A 19,042-nucleotide genomic window follows, 5' to 3' on the forward strand; every position below is an offset into this window, starting at 1 on the left:
TCTTCTCTAATAAGGTTTTTAACAAGTTGGCCAATTTGACTGGTCTCTGTATTTACCACATGATACCACAAGATTCTGTCTTGACACTACATGAAAATCATAATCCTGATTTCGTCCTCCTGACTCTAAGCTCCAAGATATCCTACAGAAATGGGCCAAACATTTAGATAGGCAATGTGTCCCTAAATTTCAAGCTCTGACCCAAGTAGTGATGTGTTAGGGCACATGCCTCTGTCACAAGCAATAGGCACTGGCTCAATGGGCCATCACACTGAATACAGCAGACTCTTTTCACTTCCAGAAAAGGTGAATGCTCCACATACACCAAATGCAGTTTGTTTTGATTGTGCAATGACACAGAAGAGCTATTTCAGTTGATTTTTGCAGGAACTTTTTACAGGTTAGTAACGTCTTAGGTTACCTTTCAACAGGGTGTCCAAACCTTCTCTACAGATGCCCACTCCCAGTCCTCTCTCAGCATCCAGCACCACATGTCAGATCCCTCACCCTGGAATCATCAGCTTTTTATAAATTTAAAAGAAAAAGAAACATGGCTGCACTGCCTGTCTTTCCCTTGATCTCCTTCAGCAACTTTAATGCAGTCCATTTTTAAGGTTACAGATTGTGTTGCAAGCATACTTCTACATGCCATTAATAAGTAATGAGAATAAAAAAAAAAAAAGGAAAACATCCATGTTCCATGAAGCCAAATATCATTAGCAAACGCATCCATCCTCCAGAGGCTGGCTTTTTCTTGCATAACCAGAAGCTTGAATGGCCTGGTTGGGTCCTTTGGCTCAGTGTGGGCTGTGGGCGCCCCCTTCAGGCTCTGGGGTGAAATGCACATTGCTGTCATTTGACATCCTAACTAGTCAGCAGGGCAATTAATTGCTTTTGCTAAAAACCTTTCAGGAAATTTCGAAGGAAAATTCTGTTCAAACTCTAATGTTGTGATCAGACAGAAAGCCTTCACATCGCCAGCCTTTAGCTAATATTAAAATTAGATAGGTAAAATCAAAAGGAGTATCTTGCAAGAAAAAAAACCCTACAGATGTATCTATTTGTTCATTTGATTAAATGATGCTTCTTCACTAGATGAGCTCTCTTTAAAACTGCCTGTGTCTTCCCTGGTGGCGCAGTGGTTGAGAGTCCGCCTGCCGATGCAGGGGACAAGGGTTCGTGCCCCGGTCTGGGAGGATCCCACATCCTGCGGAGGGGCTAGGCCCGTGAGCCATGGCTGCTGAGCCTGCGCATCTGGAGCCTGTGCTCCGCAATGGGAGAGGCCACAACAGTGAGAGGCCCACGTACCATAAAAAAAAAAAAAAAAAAAAAAAGCCTGTGTCTGTAATGAACAAGATTAAAGCTGGAGATAGGCAGCCCATGACCTCTTCATCCTCCAGTCCCTTTCCACAGCCTGAACCTGGTCTTTCTGCTTGTAATCCCCAGCCTAAACTGCCTCCACCCAGACCCTGCTACCAATGCCTCAGTCTACCTCACCTCCATGTTTAGCCTTGACTCTCAGCATCAGAAGCCTCATTTCCTCTCCTCTCTGATGTGACCCTAGGTCCTATGCCAATGACTGCACTAGCGCAAGAATGATCTTTCCTCCCTGGGCTTCCATGGCACCTTGTTTCTGCCTCCCACGTGATATCCTTAACACATTCCTCCTGAGGCTGAGACTCTTTGACTTTATCTCTTATCTCCTCTCCATAGACTGTCAGCTTCCCAAAGGCAGGGCCTGGCTCTTGTACAGCCTTGACCCTCATGCCTGGCTCTCAGTGATGCTCCTTGCTGACTGAATGAAAGAACCAGGAAGATAGCTCTCTGTTAACTTCATTTTCTTCTCTTATTTATTGTAAGAGCTGCTTAAAAAGCTAATTGTGCCCCAACCTCAAAAATGAAGGGGACAGGGGGCTTCCCTGGTGGCGCAGTGGTTGGGAGTCCGCCTGCCGATGCAGGGGATGCGGGTTCGTGCCTCGGTCCGGGAGGATCCCGCGTGCCGTGGAGCGGCTGGGCCCGTGGGCCATGGCCGCTGGGCCTGCGTGTCCGGAGCCTGTGCTCCGCAGCGGGAGAGGCCACGACGGTGAGAGGCCCGCGTACCGCAAAAAAAAAAAAAAAAAAATGAAGGGGACACAAGGAAAAGAAGACCCGTGAAGCAGTTCTTTCTTCTTTCCTTACAGAATCCTTTCTCCTTTATTCATCTTCATTCATTTCAACAATTATTGATAACTTGCAATACGTTAAAGTGTGAGGAAGGGCTTCCCTGGTGGCGCAGTGGTTGAGAATCTGCCTGCTAATGCAGGGGACACGGGTTCAAGCCCTGGTCTGGGAAGATCCCACATGCCGCGGAGCAACTAGGCCCGTGAGCCACAACTACTGAGCCTGCGCGTCTGGAGCCTGTGCTCCACAACAAGAGAGGCCGCCATAGTGAGAGGCCCGCGCAACGCGATGAAGAGTGGCCCCCGCTTGCCACAACTAGAGAAAGACCTCGCATAGAAATGAAGATGCAACACAGCAAAAATAAATTAATTAATTGATAAAAAACTAAAAAAAAAGTGAGGAAATGCTAATTCTTCTTACTTTTCCTCTCACTGTAATTGTTGCTGAATAAAATCTTTCCAATTTTCCTTTATGTCATTTCTTTACTTTTCCTCAGCTTTATTGAACTGTAATTGACATATAGCATTGTGTGGGCTTAATGTGTTGATTTTTTAAAATATTTATTTATTTATTTATTTATGGCTGTGTTGGATCTTCGTTGCTGTGCGCGGGCTTTTTCTCTAGTTGCGGAGAGTGGGGGCTACTCTTGGTTGTGGTGCGCAGGCTTCTCATTGCGGTGGCTTCTCTCATTGTGGAGCATGGGCTCTAGGTGTGCGGGCTTCAGTAGTTGTAGCATGCAGGCTCAGTAGTTGTGGCTTGCGGGTTCTAGGCGTGCAGGCTTCAGTAGTTGTGGCGCACGGGCTTAGCTGCTCCGCGGCATGTGGGATCAAACCCGTGTCCCCTGCATTGGCAGGTGGACTCTTACCACTGCACCACCAGGGAAGTCCCTAACATGTTGATTTGATACACACTTACATACTGCAAAATGATTACTGCCAAAGCACCTCCATCATGTCACATAATTACCATTTCTTTTTTGTGGTTAGAACATTTAGGATCTACTCTCTTAGCAACTTTCAAGTATATAATAGAGCTTATGCCATGTCTTAATCACATCAATCTTCCATACAGTGTGGAACCCCTATCCTTCTCACTCACCCCTTCAACATTTATTGTGTTTCTAGCCTGTGCTGAACTGGGTCAGACTCTGGGGTTGTAGAATCAATAAAAACATAAAACTAGAGCATAATTCCCCACTCCTTAAGTGTGGGCTGTGCATAGTGACTTCCTTCTAAAAAGTACAATATGGAAAGGGGAAGAAACGACTAATTGTACAGTGGAGAAAACAGACACAGCTGATCCAGGTCAACGACAGTGAGAAGTCACGTTGATAGTAGGTACCCTTGAAAGGCTGTGATGAAAATAGTACTTTGCCTCTATGGTCTTCCTCCCCAAACCCATAACCCCAGGCTAATAATGAGAGAAACGTCCAAAAAAAAAAAAAGGAAATAGACATTCTGCAAAATACCTAACCAGAATTCCTCAAAACTGTCAAGGTCATCAAAAATAAAGTCAGAAACATACAGAACAGACTTATAGTTTTCAAGAGGGAGGCATGGGGTGGGAGGCTGGGATTAGCAGATGCCAAGTGTTATATACAGAACGGGTAAACAACGAGGTCCTACTGTGCAGCACAGGAAACTATATTCAGTATCCCGTGATAAACCATAATGGAAAAGAATATAAAAAAGAACATATATATGTGTGTGTGTGTGTGTGTGTGTGTGTGTGTGTATAACTGAATCACTTTGCTGTACAGTAGAAATTAACACAACATTGTACATCAACTGTACTTCAATAAAAATAAAGTCAGAAAAATTCTCAGAGACCAAAGGAGCCTAAGGAAACATGATGACTAAATGTCATGTGGTGTCCTGGATGAGATCCTGGAATGGAAAAAGACTATTAGGCGAAAACTAAGAAAGTCTCAAAGTATGAACTCTAGTTAATAATACCATATCAAAACTGGTTCATTCATTGTGGCAAATGTATCAGAGTAATGTAAGATAATCATAACGGCAACCCACTGTGGGGCATTTGGGAGTCTCTGTGCTAACTCTGCAACTTTTCTGTAAATATAAAACTATTCTGAAACAACACGTTTATTTTAAAAAATGGAATTAGACTTCAAGAATGTTAACGAGGGAGAAAGACAGTGAATAAAGGCTGTGACGCAGCGTGGTCGGTGGGCGTGCGGCATTCCAGAGAACGCAGCCTGCGAGGCGAGGAGAGGCAGACCGTCACGGCGGTGGGGTAGTAGCTGGAGACAGGGGGAAGCTATGGGTGACGTGCGGACAGTTAGCGAAGGCTTAAAATATTGTCTCGCACCAGACAGATCCTCCTTGAGGTCATCAGCATAAATTTCGGTCAGGAACAGCCAGCTCAGATGAGCAACTTTCTCCTAACAAGCAGGCCAAGAGTAGAGCAGGCTGGTGCTATGATCGACCCGGATAAGGGATCAGCATTCAGTTTCTGTCAAATTCTCTCTTTGGGTATGAACTATGATAAATGCACTTTCTCCTTGTTCAAATATTCCTTGTTCAAATATTCCTTTATATGTGAGGGAGAAATGAAAACACTCAAGCTGTCCAGTCTAATTCCTAGCAAGGTGGAGAGCCATGGGAAGGCCATTCCCCGTGATCTTCTTTTTAACCCTACACCTGGGTATCTCCAGCGGTACCAGCCTTAGTCTCCTCTGCTGTTGTAAAGTCTGAGGACAATACCAGCTCAGGTGTAAAGCACTGTCTTCCTTAGATAACTGGACAAAGAAAAATGACCTGAACTCAAGGTTGTGAATAATTCACTCCCTTTACTTACCACATATATTGTTGCTTGGAGGATATTTATAGGCTGTGATCATGTCTCTTTGAGTCATGTTTTCAGACTATATAAATTTAGACCGCTCTCTCACCAGTGTTAGCTACTGATTTCTATAACATTCTTTGTCCTCCTTTTCCTAGTCAGTTGTTATAGAATAGCCCTTAATGATCCAGATGTTTAGTTCTTACTCTTTTTTAAGATCTATATATTACCTGCTTAATTTCCTTCATTTCTAGCCTAAGAATAACTAACTTAAGGTCAAGCTAAAAAGCCTCTGTGGGGCCTCCCTGGTGGCGCAGTGGTTGAGAGTCCGCCTGCCGATGCAGGGGATACGGGTTCGTGCCCTGGTCTGGGAGGATCCCACGTGCCGCGGAGCGGCTGGGCCCGTGAGCCATGGCCGCTGAGCCTGCGCGTCCGGAGCCTGTGCTCCGCAACGGGAGAGGCCACAACAGTGAGAGGCCCGCGTACCGCAAAAAGAAAAAAAAAAAAAAAAAAAAAAAAAAAAAAAAAAAAAAAAGCCTCTGTGCTTTTAAGTTTCTATCACTTTCGCTCATCGGTTCTCTAGTATTTCTTATATATCTGTCCTTCACTTTGTAACAGTAATGATATCAGAAAATTAAATATTTACATTTTTATATGTGTCTTTTAGGAAAATGATACATATTGGCATGTGATTACTAGTGCTGAGTCTTCTCTATTGATGTCTGCTTATTGTGTATAACTAAGCGCTAAGCATAAAGAAAACCAGCACAGCCCAAGAGGCTGATGTGTAGATCCTGTTCCCAGCTCATTAGTGCCAAGCTGGAGAACCCAGGCATGTCATTTAAGGTCTCTGAATGTCCGTCCACTCTCTCACCTGTAAAATGAGATATTAATAATTTTTATGCCTACTTCAGAAGGTTTTTGTTAGAATCTCATGAGAAATGCAAAAACGTTTTGTAACCTTAGAAATTACTAAGGTTATTTTATATTTATCTAGTTTGGCTGGAGGCAGATGAACCATAGGATTCTATTTCTCTGACTCTCGGAGACTTTTAAAAAACTGGAGACCTTTTTGTTTTTCTTTTCTTGTTTTAATGTCCTTTTGAAACACGGAGAAATATTATCTTTACTTGGGAGGATGTGTTGAAATGATCTAGCCCTCTTTGGATTTCTTTGTCTTATATCTTGCTTCTGCAACCCTTTAAGAATTTTCTCTAAGCCACCGTCAGAATTTTTTGCACTATCCTTCTTCATCTTTTTCAGTGTGAAAACTGCAGAATATGAGAAATGGGATAGGAGGGATGGTTAAGAGGAGCCTCCATAGAATAATGAATATGGAAGAACACAGGCATACCTCGGAGACAGTGCAGGTTTGGTTCCAGAGCACTGTAATAAACTGAATATCACAATAGAGCCAGTCACATGAATTTTTTGTTTTCCCAGGGCATATAAAACTTATGTTTATACTATATTGTGTCTGTTAAGTGTGCAGTAGCATTGTGTCTAAAGAAACAATACACATACCTTAATGAAAAATTATTTTATTGCTAAAAAATGCTAACCATCATCTGAGCCTTCGGCCAAGTCCTAATGTTTTTGCTGGTGGAGGGTCTTGCCTGAATGTTAATGGCTGCTGACTGATCAGAGTGGTGACTGCTGAAGACTGAGGTGGCAGTGGCAATTTCTTAAAATAAGACAACAATAAAGCTTGCCGCATTGATTGACTCTTCCTTTGATGAAAAAATTCTCTGTAGCATGCAGTACTGTTTGATAGCATTTTACCTACAGCAGAACTTCTTTCAAAATCGGAGGTAATCCTCTCAAACTCTGCCTCTGTTTTAGCAACTAAGTTTACAGAACATTCTAAATCCTTTGTTGTCATTTCAACACCTTCACAGCACCTTCATCAGGAGTAGATTTCATCTCAAGAAACTACTTTCTTTGCTCACACATGAGAAGCAACTTCTCATCCATGAAAGTTTTATTATGAGATTGCAACAGTTCATTCACAACCTCAGGCCCCACTTCTATTTCTAGTTCTCTCACTGTTTCCACCACATCTGCAGTTACTTCCTCCACTGAAGTCTTGAACTCCTCAAAAGTCATCCATGAGGGCTGGAATCAACTTCTTCCAAACTCCTGTGAATGTTGATATTTTGACCTCTTCCCATGAATCACGAATGTTCTTAATGGCATCTAGAATGGTGAATCCTTTCCAGAAGATTTCTAATTGGCTTTGCCCCGATCTCTCAGAAGAACCACTATCTATGGCAGCTATAGCCTTATGAAATGTATTTCTTAAAGAATAACACTTAAAAGTTGCAATTACTCCTGATTCATGAGCTGCAGAATGGGTGTTGGGTCAGCGGGCATGAAAACAACATGAATCTTGGCATCTCCATCAGAGCTCTTGGGTCACCAAGTGCATAGCCACTGAGCAGTCATATTTCAAAAGGAATCTTTTTTTCTGAGAAGTTGCTCTCAGCAGTGGGGCTTAAAATATTCAGCCATATCCTCGGATGTGCTGTCATCCAGGCTTTGTTGTTCCATTTAGAGAGCACAGTCAGAGTAGACTTAGCATAATTCTTAAGGGCCCTAGGATTTTCAGAACGGTAAATGAGTATTGACATCAACTTAAAGTCACCAGCTGCTTTAGCCTGTAACAAGAGAGTCAGCTTGTCCTTTGAAGCTTTGAAGCCAGGCATTGATTGACTTTTCCTCTTTAGCTGTGGAAGTCCTAGATGGCATCTTCTACCGATATAAGGCTGTTTCACCTACATTGAAAATCTGTTGTGCAGTGTAGCCACCTTCATTAATGATCTTAGCTAGGTCTTCTGGGTCACTTGCTGCGTTACCTTGTGCTTTTATGTTACGGAGATGACTTCTTTCCTGAAACCTCATGAGCCAACCTCTGCTAACTTCAAACTCTTCTTCTGCAGTTTCCTCACCTCTCTCAGCCTTCACAGAATGGAAGAGAGTTAAAGCTCTGGATTAGGCTTTGGTTTAAGGGAATGCTGTGGCTGGTTGGATCCTCTATCCAGACCACTACAACTCTCTCCCTATCAGCAATAAGGCTGCTTCACTTTCTCATCATTTGTGTGTTCACTGGAGTAGCACCTTTAACTTCTTTCAATAACTTTTCTTTTGCATTCACAACTTGGCTAACTGTTTGGTGCAAGAGGCCTAGCTTTCAGCCTATCTCGGCTTTCAACTTGCCTTAATCATTTCTAGCTTTTGATTTAAAGTGAGAGACATGAAACTGTTCCTTTTGCTTGAACGCTTAGAGGCCACTGTAGGGTTATTAACTGGCCGAATTTCAATATTGTTGTGTTTCAGAGAACAGGGAGGCCCAAGAAGAGGGAGAGAGACGGAGGAACAGCCGTTTGGTGGAGTAGTGAGAACACACACAAGCTCACTGTCTTACAGGGGCTCAGTTTGTCCCCAAACTTCAAAGATCACTGATCACCACAGCCAATGTATTAATAATGAAAAAGCTTGAAGTATTGCAAGAATTACCAAAATATTATGCAGAGACACAAACTGAGCAAATGCTATTGGAAAACTGGTGCTGACAGACTTGCTCCAAGCAGGTTTGCCACAAACGCTGAGTTAGTTAAAAACATGGTATCTGTGAAGTGCAATAAGGTATGCCTACATAGACGTCTGTTTACTACAACATAACCCTTAATAGACTTTGAATAAATGCCTATTCAGTAAAGGTAGAAGGTCTTATCGTATCCCTGTTTGCACACATACGCGTGCATGCACACACACACGCCATGTTAAAGTATGTGGGATTTTCTCCATTACAGCTGCAGAGTTTATGAAAAACAGAAATCAGGATGCAGGTGTTGTCTGTGCCAACATCCTATAAGGAGAAATTAACAACGCTTCAGCTACTATTGAATACTTTTCTGAATTGGTGGAATCAGCCAAACCTGCGATACTCACATAGAATTATGGAAATTGGAAACAAAAAGCCGGAGTCTGCTGGGAATGACAGGCTCAAGATGAACTCAGCTGGAAAATCTGGCTAAAAGTGACATCCTTTGTGCTGGAATTTTTCTATCTGGAAGCTGTAATTATTTCGAGTTTTCAATGCAGCCCTTTTCAAACTAAGCCTTTCCTTTTCTTCATGGCTCTGCACTTTTCCTCCATATGAACTCAGGCGTTTGCCAAGCACTGAAGTGGGAAATTTATACTGGTTTTATACACACATGCATTTCCAGGGAATGGGAAGCAACACAACTTTTGCATTCTCTATGCCAAGGAAAACAAAAGGATGTTTGTACATCAAAACCTTTATCTTGTGCATAGGCTCAAAATACCTGAGCCTGGCTAAATAAATCACCTAATAAGAAATGGCTGATTAAGGCCAATGAAAATTTCTTTGCAAGTTAGTGCTTTTTCTCCATGGAGAAGCCAATACAAAACTTAGACTTACCTTGTGGCTTTTGGGTCCCAAATCACTATGTCAGCATCTGAGCCCACAGCTATTCTTCCTTTTCTTGGATACAGATTAAAGAGTTTAGCTGCATTTGTGCTGGTAACTGCCACAAACCAGTTTTCATCCATTTTGCCATTGTGCTGTAAAACAATTCAAGGAAGAAAATACATTTCTTTTTCTGATAAATGATAAAACACTAAAAATCTCCCATCAATCAAAGTACAAGAATTTTATCTCTTAGAACCAAATAAAATTGCACCTAATTTCTTATATCGTGAAGCCAAACACACCTGTGAATACTGATAAATCTTAAACAATCATAATGATAATGATGGGGATGAATGGGGTTATATATGGAAGCCTGAAGATAATTTTTCCAAAGCCTATCAGCTTAACAAAACAGCCCCATTAATTTTTCCCATTCTTTCCAAAATCACAGACAAGAGCTAAATATTGGTAACAATATTTCCAATTCTTGTTTAGAGTTTCCTACCACCACCTACTACATTTATAATCTGGGCCTAAGGTTTATGAGATGATCATGTAGACATTATATGGAATATTATAGAGTTAAAATAAGATAGACCTATAATTCAGGTGACTACGCTTTTTTTTTTTTTTCCACGGTACACGGGCCTCTCACTGTTGTGGCCTCTCCCGTTGCGGAGCACAGGCTCTGGACGCGCAGGCTCAGCGGCCATGGCTCACGGGCCCAGCTGCTCCGCGGCATGTGGGATCTTCCCGGACCGGGGCACGAACCCATGTCCCCTGCATCGGCAGGCGGACTCTCAACCACCGCGCCACCAGGTAAGCCCGGTGACTACGCTTTTAGAAATCAACTAAGAGGTTCAATTTTGTGCTACTGAAATTTCCATGAACCAACAGTCATGGACAGTCTGCTATAAGAGATTTTAATATGGACAAACTCCAGTGGGATGTGATCCCTCTAAAATGATTTGTTTTTAAACGTTGAGAATTTATCCCTATGTACGTTTACATGGCAAGAGCTTCCTTAAGGTTTATTTAATTATCAAAGGGTCCCCATCTCATAAGAACATTAAGAACCATGTCCTGAAAGTAAGTTTCCCCTAAATAAACCATCTGAATATTTCAGAAAATAACATAGGCTCCTGTATATTATGAAGAAGTATCCGATCACTTTAAAGCCATTTATATACTTTATATATTATGAAAATCTGCTGTAATGAAGGTACTCATTTTAATTCATGCAAGTTCAAAGTGAAAGGTTGGGCTGTTATCAAGAAAGTCTAAGCAAAGAGAAAGAGAAGAAAAGTCATCTGGGATGCTTAGAATTAGGGTAGAGGTAGCAGGGGGTGGAGAGGACAATTGGTAGAAGATAGGGCTGTAGAGATGTTTTGAAGATCCTTGCATGTAAATTAACTGTTCAAATATCATCCAATAAATAATGCTGAAAATTAAAGGATTTTAGAGATGAAAGTAGCATGAACAGACCCTGGTATTTGAAAGGCAACTCTGGTCTTAGAGTATGGGATGGATTGTAGCAAGCCAGAGAGTGGAGGCAGGGGCACCAGCTGTGAGACTACTGCAATGGTCTAAACAAGACATGGGCCTCAAAGTAGAATGGTGGACATGATGGTGGAAATAAGGAGGCATTTTGGAAATAAAATTGACAAGACCTGGGGCTTCCCTGGTGGCGCAGTGGTTGAGAGTCCACCTGCCGATGCAGGGGACACGGGTTCATGCCCCGGTCCGGGAAGATCCCACATGCCGCGGAGCGGCTGGGCTCGTGAGCCATGGCCGCTGGGCCTGCACGTCCGGAGCCTGTGCTCCACAGCGGGAGAGGCCACAACAGTGAGAGGCCCACATACCGGAAAAAAAAAAAAAAAATTGACAAGACCTGGTAAAATATTAGAGCTAGAAGTGAGGGGTATGTGTAAGGGATTCTGAGGTGTGAGATGTGATTAATGTGCCTTTGAAGGGAGGGGTTCTGAGAGATGGGTGAGAATGGCATGACAATGGGGACCTCAGGTCTTACCAGGCAAGTCTCCACTGCTGATCTTTACAACTACACTTGTCAGCTGGCTGGATAGGCTAACATATGAACATTTAGCCATTTGATTCTTCTTCATCCTCAGGTAGAAATTTTTAAATCATGAAATTAAAGAAAAAATCTTTCTATATTTTGGATTATTATTTATGTAACCTCATACAGCAGTTTTTAAAACATAATATCCAAAAGTTCTTTAAAAGGGATATCTACATTTTTATATGAAAAGGAGGTATGAACATAATAAAAATTCTTCATGTCCTTTCAATCATTGCAAGTATTTATATCAGTGACACATGAGGAACTAGGATTCAAAAACATGGAAATCAAGTAGAAGTGCTATTACATTTCAAAGATTTCAAGAATAATCCTCTAGGTACCCAATCTAAATTTATCCCCTAATGTCTGCATCACGGTGCAAAGCATCCTCTAAACCATGCAGAGAAGAAAATTGTTTTTCATTATTATCTTGGGGGATGGCATGGTGGTGGTGATACGGTTGTATTCCCAGTTTCCACTCTAGTGAAAACAATCAAAAAACTTCTCTATGAAGGCTTTTGACACTCTGGTCCTAAAATGGGCCAGATTCTGGCTGAAAAATCAGGCAAAGCAGACTGAATCCTGTGAAACTCACCACGCCTTTTTCCCATAATACTGACATCCGGTCCTCAACGCCATTCACTCCATTGGGAATCTTAGTAAAATCATCCTTCCCAAGAGCTTTCTGGCAGGTGTTGAAAGTGCAGTGGTCAGACCCTGTTATGGTTAGATCACCACTGTAAAAGAGAAACACACAAGAGCAATAGGGGTGAGTAGACAGAATATGTCAGGAGGAAGCGACCATAACCTTCCCTGGTCTCTGGACCCCATTCTCAACTGATAGTCAGAAAACTGCAATGGAGAATGAGCAGCTTTTTCAAGTACGAATTTCACCCATGCCTGTCTCTATTCCAGGAAACACTTTTGGAGAATAATACTCTTACATGAAGCATGATGAAGGATCGTGCTTGGGTCAGAAAAAGTGGGTTCTAGGCTCCATCCCCTACTGGTTATATGACTATGAGTTTGTCCAATGCTCAGTTTCTCATCTAGAAATTGGTAATTATATATACTTGATGACAATTATTCAGGGTCACTGGCAATAACATAAGTGAAAATTTCTTGTGAGTACAGAACCACACAAAGGTGAACCAGGGTGATCCACATGGACAGAGGCAGCCCCTGGCCACATGGCAATGTTGTGATGAGCAGAGGTGGGGCACTGGCTGAGGATGTTGAGGTCACGAGCAACAGGAATTGTGCTTTGACCTGTGAGTCACCTCGGGGATGTAGAAGGCTGAAGGAGGCAGGAGCCTGAAAGGAAACGGCAAGTGAACTCTTGGACAGTCTGTGGTGAAAAGCTCTTTGTTAACTTGGATCTGAGTGTCCGTGAATGGGGAATGTCCATGAATGGTGTATTTCTCAAGAAAAAATGTTCAAAATGTCTCCCAAAACAGCATCTGATGGCCTTTCATGGGGATAATCTGCTCAGAGGGTAGGATTTTGCCTTTCACCTCTCCAGTGGCTCTGGCCTAGATCATCATCTCTTCTATCTATACAACAAGCACATCTGGTTCCTGGGTTATATCAGCATAGAAACATATTCAGGACTATTCTGTATGATAAAAATAGGGCATATTGAAGAGACCTGGTCCTAGGCAGCAAGAGATAGAAAAGACAACGAAAAAATCAGAGCAGAGGAAAATGTCAGTAAAAATGATCTGATTTCTCTGTGGCCAGGAGAGATTTTACACCACATCATAACACAATTAAGCCAATGCTTTGGGGTCTCCAGATGAAGGATTCCCCAGGGCCTGTGAGGTCAAGTAGAACAGAAGACTGGGAAGTCAATGGAAGGTCCAGATGGTAGGACAAGATCTCCTACACTCAAAACACTCAAGTTTTGGGACCAGCAAAACATCTTCTTTTGGCAAAACACCTTACAATCATCTACTAAACTATTACTTAGCCAACAGATTCATGAGGAAGTCAGGCGTTGAAGGGTCCGGTCGTAGGGGTGGCCCCATAACGTGATGGGCTGCATGGAGCCATTCTCTATTCCAGTAGTGAGTGCCATCTGTGCCGAGACCTGCTGCGATGGGCTCTCCATAGACCACTTTCCCTGGGAAGTTCAAAGGGAAGCGTTCAGCACCTCGATTTGCTCTTAAGAGAGGCATTTGACAAACACATAAATATTAGTCTTCTCTGTCCTACCTAAACTACAGTTTACCTCTCTGATCAGGACTGAAAAGTAAAATCTACTGTTTACCGAGCCTTTACTATGCTCCAGTCAGTGTGCATTGCATGTTGTGGTAGACGATTGTACCCACTCGCTGATATTAGGCTTGGCCTCATGGCTTCCTTTGGCCAATTATATATGAATAGAAGTAACGTGTGCTGCTTCCAAGCAGAACCTGTTAAAGCCACAATGAGTTCTCCCTCTGTCATGAGACCAGTAGAAGCTGCTTCTTCAGGTGTGTCTCAGAATGAAGAGACTACAGAGCAGAGGCAGAGCCAACCGATGATGGATATGAGTACGAATAAGAAATAAATCTCTGCCATTGTAAGCCATTGATATTTTCAGTTAATTTGTTACTGGAGCATAACCTAGCAAAAGCTGGCTGATATATGTGCCATTCTAATGGAATCTTCTCAAAAACCCTATCTGGGAAAAGCTATTATTATCTCCATTAAAGTATGAGTCCTGGGCATATATCTAGAGAAAACTATAATTCAAAAAGATACATGCACCCTGATGCTCACTGCAGCACTATTTACAATAGCAACCTAAATGGAAGACATGGAAGCAACCTAAATGTCCATCAACAGGTGAATGGATAAAGAGGATGTGGTACATATATACAATGGAATATTACTCAGCCATAAAAAAGAATGGAATAATGCCATTTGCAGCAACATGGATGGACCTAGAGATTATCATATACTAAGTGAAGCCAGACAGAGAAAGAGAAATATCATATGATATCACTTATATGTGGAATCTAAAAAACAATGATACAAATGAACTTTTTTACAAAACAGAAATAAACCCACAGACATAGAAAACAAACTTATGGTTACCAAAGGGGAAGGGAGGGAGGGATAAATTAGGAGTTTGGGATTAACAGATACACACGACTATATGTAAAACAGATAAACAACGAGGACCTACTGTAGAGCACAGGGAACTCTATTTAATATTTTGTAATAATCTATAAGGGAAAAGAATCTGAAAAAGTATATATATGTATATATATGTATAACTGAAACACTTTGCGGTACACCTGAAACTAACACAGCATTATAAATCAACTATATTTCAATAAAATAAATAAATAAAAGATGAAACTTTTAAAAAAGATGAGGTTAAGGCTTATAGGATTAAGTAACTTTTGTACAGTTAAATTACATGCACTCAGCATAGACGGGGTGGAGAAGGTAGGGTCTGAATCCAGGCATTTTGACTTGAGTGGTCCTAACCTCTACACTATACTATCCTGATGTCAATGACCATATGGTCATATGGAGTCCAACCACACTATATCTCTGTTGCAAGTAGACTGATCATCTTTGCACACCCTTAAGGTATAAACCTCCTCTAAAAACTTATGTTAAATAAAATAACACTCAGATAATAAAATTGTAGCCAGAAATGCATATTTATAAAATCATGCAAATGAGGCCATCAAAAGCACACAGTGTTAGAAAAGTTAATAGCTTGTAGTGAATTTGAATTTAAAATCAGGAGCCTATCTCTGATTAGCATTTGTCAGCATAATAGATTCTCTGGCATCAACCTGCTCATATCCAAGCAGTCATGAAGGAGAGTGCACAGAAAGAAGCTGGCATCTCAATTACTTCACTCTGGTTAACCAGATGCCACAGACTTTAGTTAAAATCCTGATATACAACTGAAATGCACTGATTTCCTCAGTCCTGATAGTGGATGGCCACCAGCTGCCTGAGTCATATTGAATTGGAACGTGGCACCCTATTACCTCACAGATCATTTCTCCCCCAAATGAGCCATCTTCCTCCAGTGAGCCTAGGGGTTTGAAAATCCCTGAAAGCAAGGCTGCTTGAAGCCTAACCAACTTTGCCTCTTATGTAACCTAGCATCAAACTATTGGTAATAAAAGCTATCCTCCAAGAACTTAGCCACAGCTAATATCCTTCACTTTCACGATATACACACACTAGATGAATCCCACCCCGTTTCTTACTGTCCTATTCCCAGAAAATAGGAAATGCCATTAGTATCTCCTTCTGGTGTACCGAACAAGAAGCAATCACGGGCTTCCCTGGTGGTGCAGTGGTTGAGAGTCCGCCTGCCGATGCAGGGGACACGGGTTCGTGCCCCGGTCCGGGAGGATCCTACATGCCGCGGAGCGCCTGGACCCGTGAGCCATGGCCGCTGAGCCTGTGCGTCCGGAGCCTGTGCTCCACAACGGGAGAGGCCACGGCGGTGAGAGGCCCGCGTACCACAGAAAAAAAAAAAAAAGAAGCAATCACTTTTAACATGAACTAAGAGGTAATGCACTATTTACTGGAGAGATAACAGGATGGGCGTGGTATTTTATTTGCAGGTACAAAGAGACCTTCCTATTCCAAGAGAACTTCTTACGGATGCTTGGACAATGAAAAACTCAGATTCTTGATCGGCAATCATTTTACAAGTTGCCAACTCAGGATTTTTCCTGGTATTTCATTACAGAGGAAAGAGTCTTATCCCATGTTCTGTTTCTTCTGATTGCATTTGGCCCATCAAGGTGGTATGGGGATACAGTTCCAAAATTTCTACAATTTTAATAGCTCTCAGGAAAAATTAAAAGTGTCAGCATCTACCAGGAGTCTGCCAGGACTGTTTTGAAACCAGATGACAGGTAATTTCCTTGGAAGGGCTTAGCACCTTTACAATATGACGTGCCACTTCTTTGGTATATACAACAAGCTCTTGGTTAACAGGCTTATTTTCAACTGTCTCCCCATTAATTATCTGTAAGTACTTAAAAAAATGAAAAAATAAAAAAGTAAAAATTCCTAACTATTCTTCCCTGTATTTCACAATGGTTCTAAGACATTTTTCACAGGACTAAACAGCGATGCAAGCTGTAAAAAGAAAACAAGGGGCCTGGATAATACATAAATTGAAGAATCAAACTAGATTAATTCAGCATAATGGTGGGTTCTGTTAGATGTGGGCCAGAAATAAAGTAGTAATAAACATATCTAATGTATGTATAGCACTCTAGAGTTTGCAAATACAGCTTGAAGATCATATATCTTACTTGACCTTCATGGCAACCCGAACACTGGTTTGACAGACAAAGAAACTGACACTCAATAAGACTAATTTGTCTATGACACAGGGGTGGTGAGTGGTACATCAGAATTAGAATCCTAGTATACTGATAACATACCATACATATGCAGTAGGAAAAGTATCATTTTTCATTTCTTGGCAAAGAGCATGTATTTTTAAAACTCAACCATAAGATCTGTGGATGCAGTTAAGCAATTTTCCAATTTCACTTACTGGTTTGGTTTTACTACATTTAACAGGTTAGTAATGAAAAGTCCTAGATCTGTCCTAGTCTGATACTCTCCTGATTACATTCGAGACCAGATGATTTCAGCAACTCTTGGCAGATAGTACATATCCAGCATTAATATCCTCCCACTGTCTCAGCAAGTTTCACATTATGTTGTATCCTGTCTCCCCATACGTGTTCTCTCCTTCTTTCTCCATCCTTTAGCTCAAAACCAAAAAAGAATCTTCACTTATGATGCAATCTCCCAGTTAAAGGAGTTCTGCTCTCTGAGAGACTGTTACGATTTCCAAATAGTGAAACATGTCAAACCAACCAAAACTACCCCCCATCCCTGACCAGACAGCCCATTGTTTATTAGATGAAAGTGATAGAGCAGATGTTAACATCTTGTCTGAATTTGGGAGCAGCATTTAATCAAGTCATGGGATCTTTTAGAAAAGGTTGAAAGATGCAGAGAAGCTGGCATAGATGCCCAGGAGTGGAGGCACTGGCTGCCAAATAGAAGGCCAAACGCTTTTATAAAAATAATTTCTTCCAGCTAGAAGGATAAGGTAGAACCTTCCTGGGCTTTGTTTGGATTCAAAATATTACACTTACAAAGAAAGAAAATAATTGAGAAGGAAAATATGTAGAAGCAGCATAATAAAGTAGATCACACAGATTTAGGTTCAAATCCTGATTTTGCTTTTAGTTGGTGACCTTGTGCATGATGAGTCATTGCTCTTGGTCTCAGTTTTCCCCATCTATGAAATGGGATCATAATGTTCCTCTAGGGTGGCAATTTTGTGAGGATCAAACAACTTAACATATACGAAAATATCTAGCATCTTCCTGGGATCCTGGAGTCACTTCATGTTATGAGCTGAATTGTGTCCCTTGTCAAAATTCACATGTTAAAGTCCTAACCCCCAGTATCTCAGAATGTGACTGTATTTGGAGATAGGGCGCTTTAAAGAGGTAATTAGGTTAAAATGAGGTCATTAGAAGTGAGCCCTCATTCAATATGACTGGGGTCCTTAAAAGAGGTAATTAGGTTAAAATAAGGTCATTAGAAGTGAGCCCTCATTCAATATGGCTGGTGTCCTTATAAGGAGAGGAAATCTGGACACACACACACACAGAGGGAAGACAATGTGAAGACACAGGGAGGAGACAGCCCTTCCAAGCCAAGGAGAGAGGCCTGGAGCGCACACATCCTTCCGTCAGTGCCCACAGGAAAACCAATGTTGCCAACACTTAGGTCTTGAACTTCTAGCCTCCAGGACTGTGAGAAAATTAATTTCTGTTGTTTTAAGCCACTCAGTCTGTGGTACTTTGTTAGAGCAGCAAACAAATACATTCTACAAATGTTAGTTTCCTTATGGTTACACAATTCTTGTTTTTTTTTTTAATCTTTTAAAATGGGCAGTCTTGAACTGCTTTGCAGTTGGACATAAGGTAAATCATCTCGTTCTAAATTTAAAGGACAAGGGATGTTTGGATGTTCACGTACAAGGAAGAAAAAAGGAAGCCTGAGATTCAAATCCACCTTAACTCGGCACACATCAACCCTTTCTTAGGAAAAGCACTGGTTACCAAGCATCAGCTCATCGTACTTGTGTTGAGATTTGGTTTTCTCTATTCAGCACCAACAAGCAGGGGGTAGTGTGACCACATGGGCAGAGAGCGGCCTCTGTGTGGCCCTTTCTCCCTGTTAGTCCCCAAATACAACAGAAATACGCTGGGGGCCGGCGGGGGGCAGAGTTTAAATAAAATGGAAAATAGGACATCTAAACCTCCCTGTAAGAGAAGGTTATATTTTACAGCAATAAGCCTGGAAAATAAAGCTTTCTACAACATGGAAAACCAAAACCAAAGCAAAGCAAACAAAAAACCCCCAACCATCATGTAGCCCAGTTCACTTTGGTGTCTGAGAACCAAAGTTATCTTAATCATTTTTGCAAATCCAATGCCAAAAGCACAGTGCCAAGCATATATCAGGTGTCCAATAACTTGGTTTTTTACGAAAAGCAT

General features: G+C 41.7%; 1 protein-coding gene across 3 annotated transcripts in view; it reads right to left on the reverse strand.

Annotated features, from left to right (window-relative positions):
- The window catches only part of DPYS (dihydropyrimidinase), a 98,425-nt gene that overhangs the window by 49,747 nt on the left and 29,636 nt on the right, over positions 1–19,042 (reverse strand). For all 3 annotated transcript variants that reach the window (XM_081258186.1, XM_081258185.1, XM_081258184.1), the window contains exons 5-7: positions 13,443–13,599; positions 12,073–12,214; positions 9,407–9,549 (exon numbers count right to left, since the gene is read on the reverse strand). In XM_081258186.1, the coding sequence (XP_081114312.1) occupies positions 9,407–9,549; positions 12,073–12,214; positions 13,443–13,599 (442 nt within the window). The remainder of the gene's footprint in view (positions 1–9,406; positions 9,550–12,072; positions 12,215–13,442; positions 13,600–19,042) is intronic.

Source organism: Mesoplodon bidens, assembly GCF_964165515.1.
Source record: "Mesoplodon bidens genome assembly, chromosome: 16".
NCBI classification, from domain to species: domain Eukaryota; kingdom Metazoa; phylum Chordata; class Mammalia; order Artiodactyla; family Ziphiidae; genus Mesoplodon; species Mesoplodon bidens.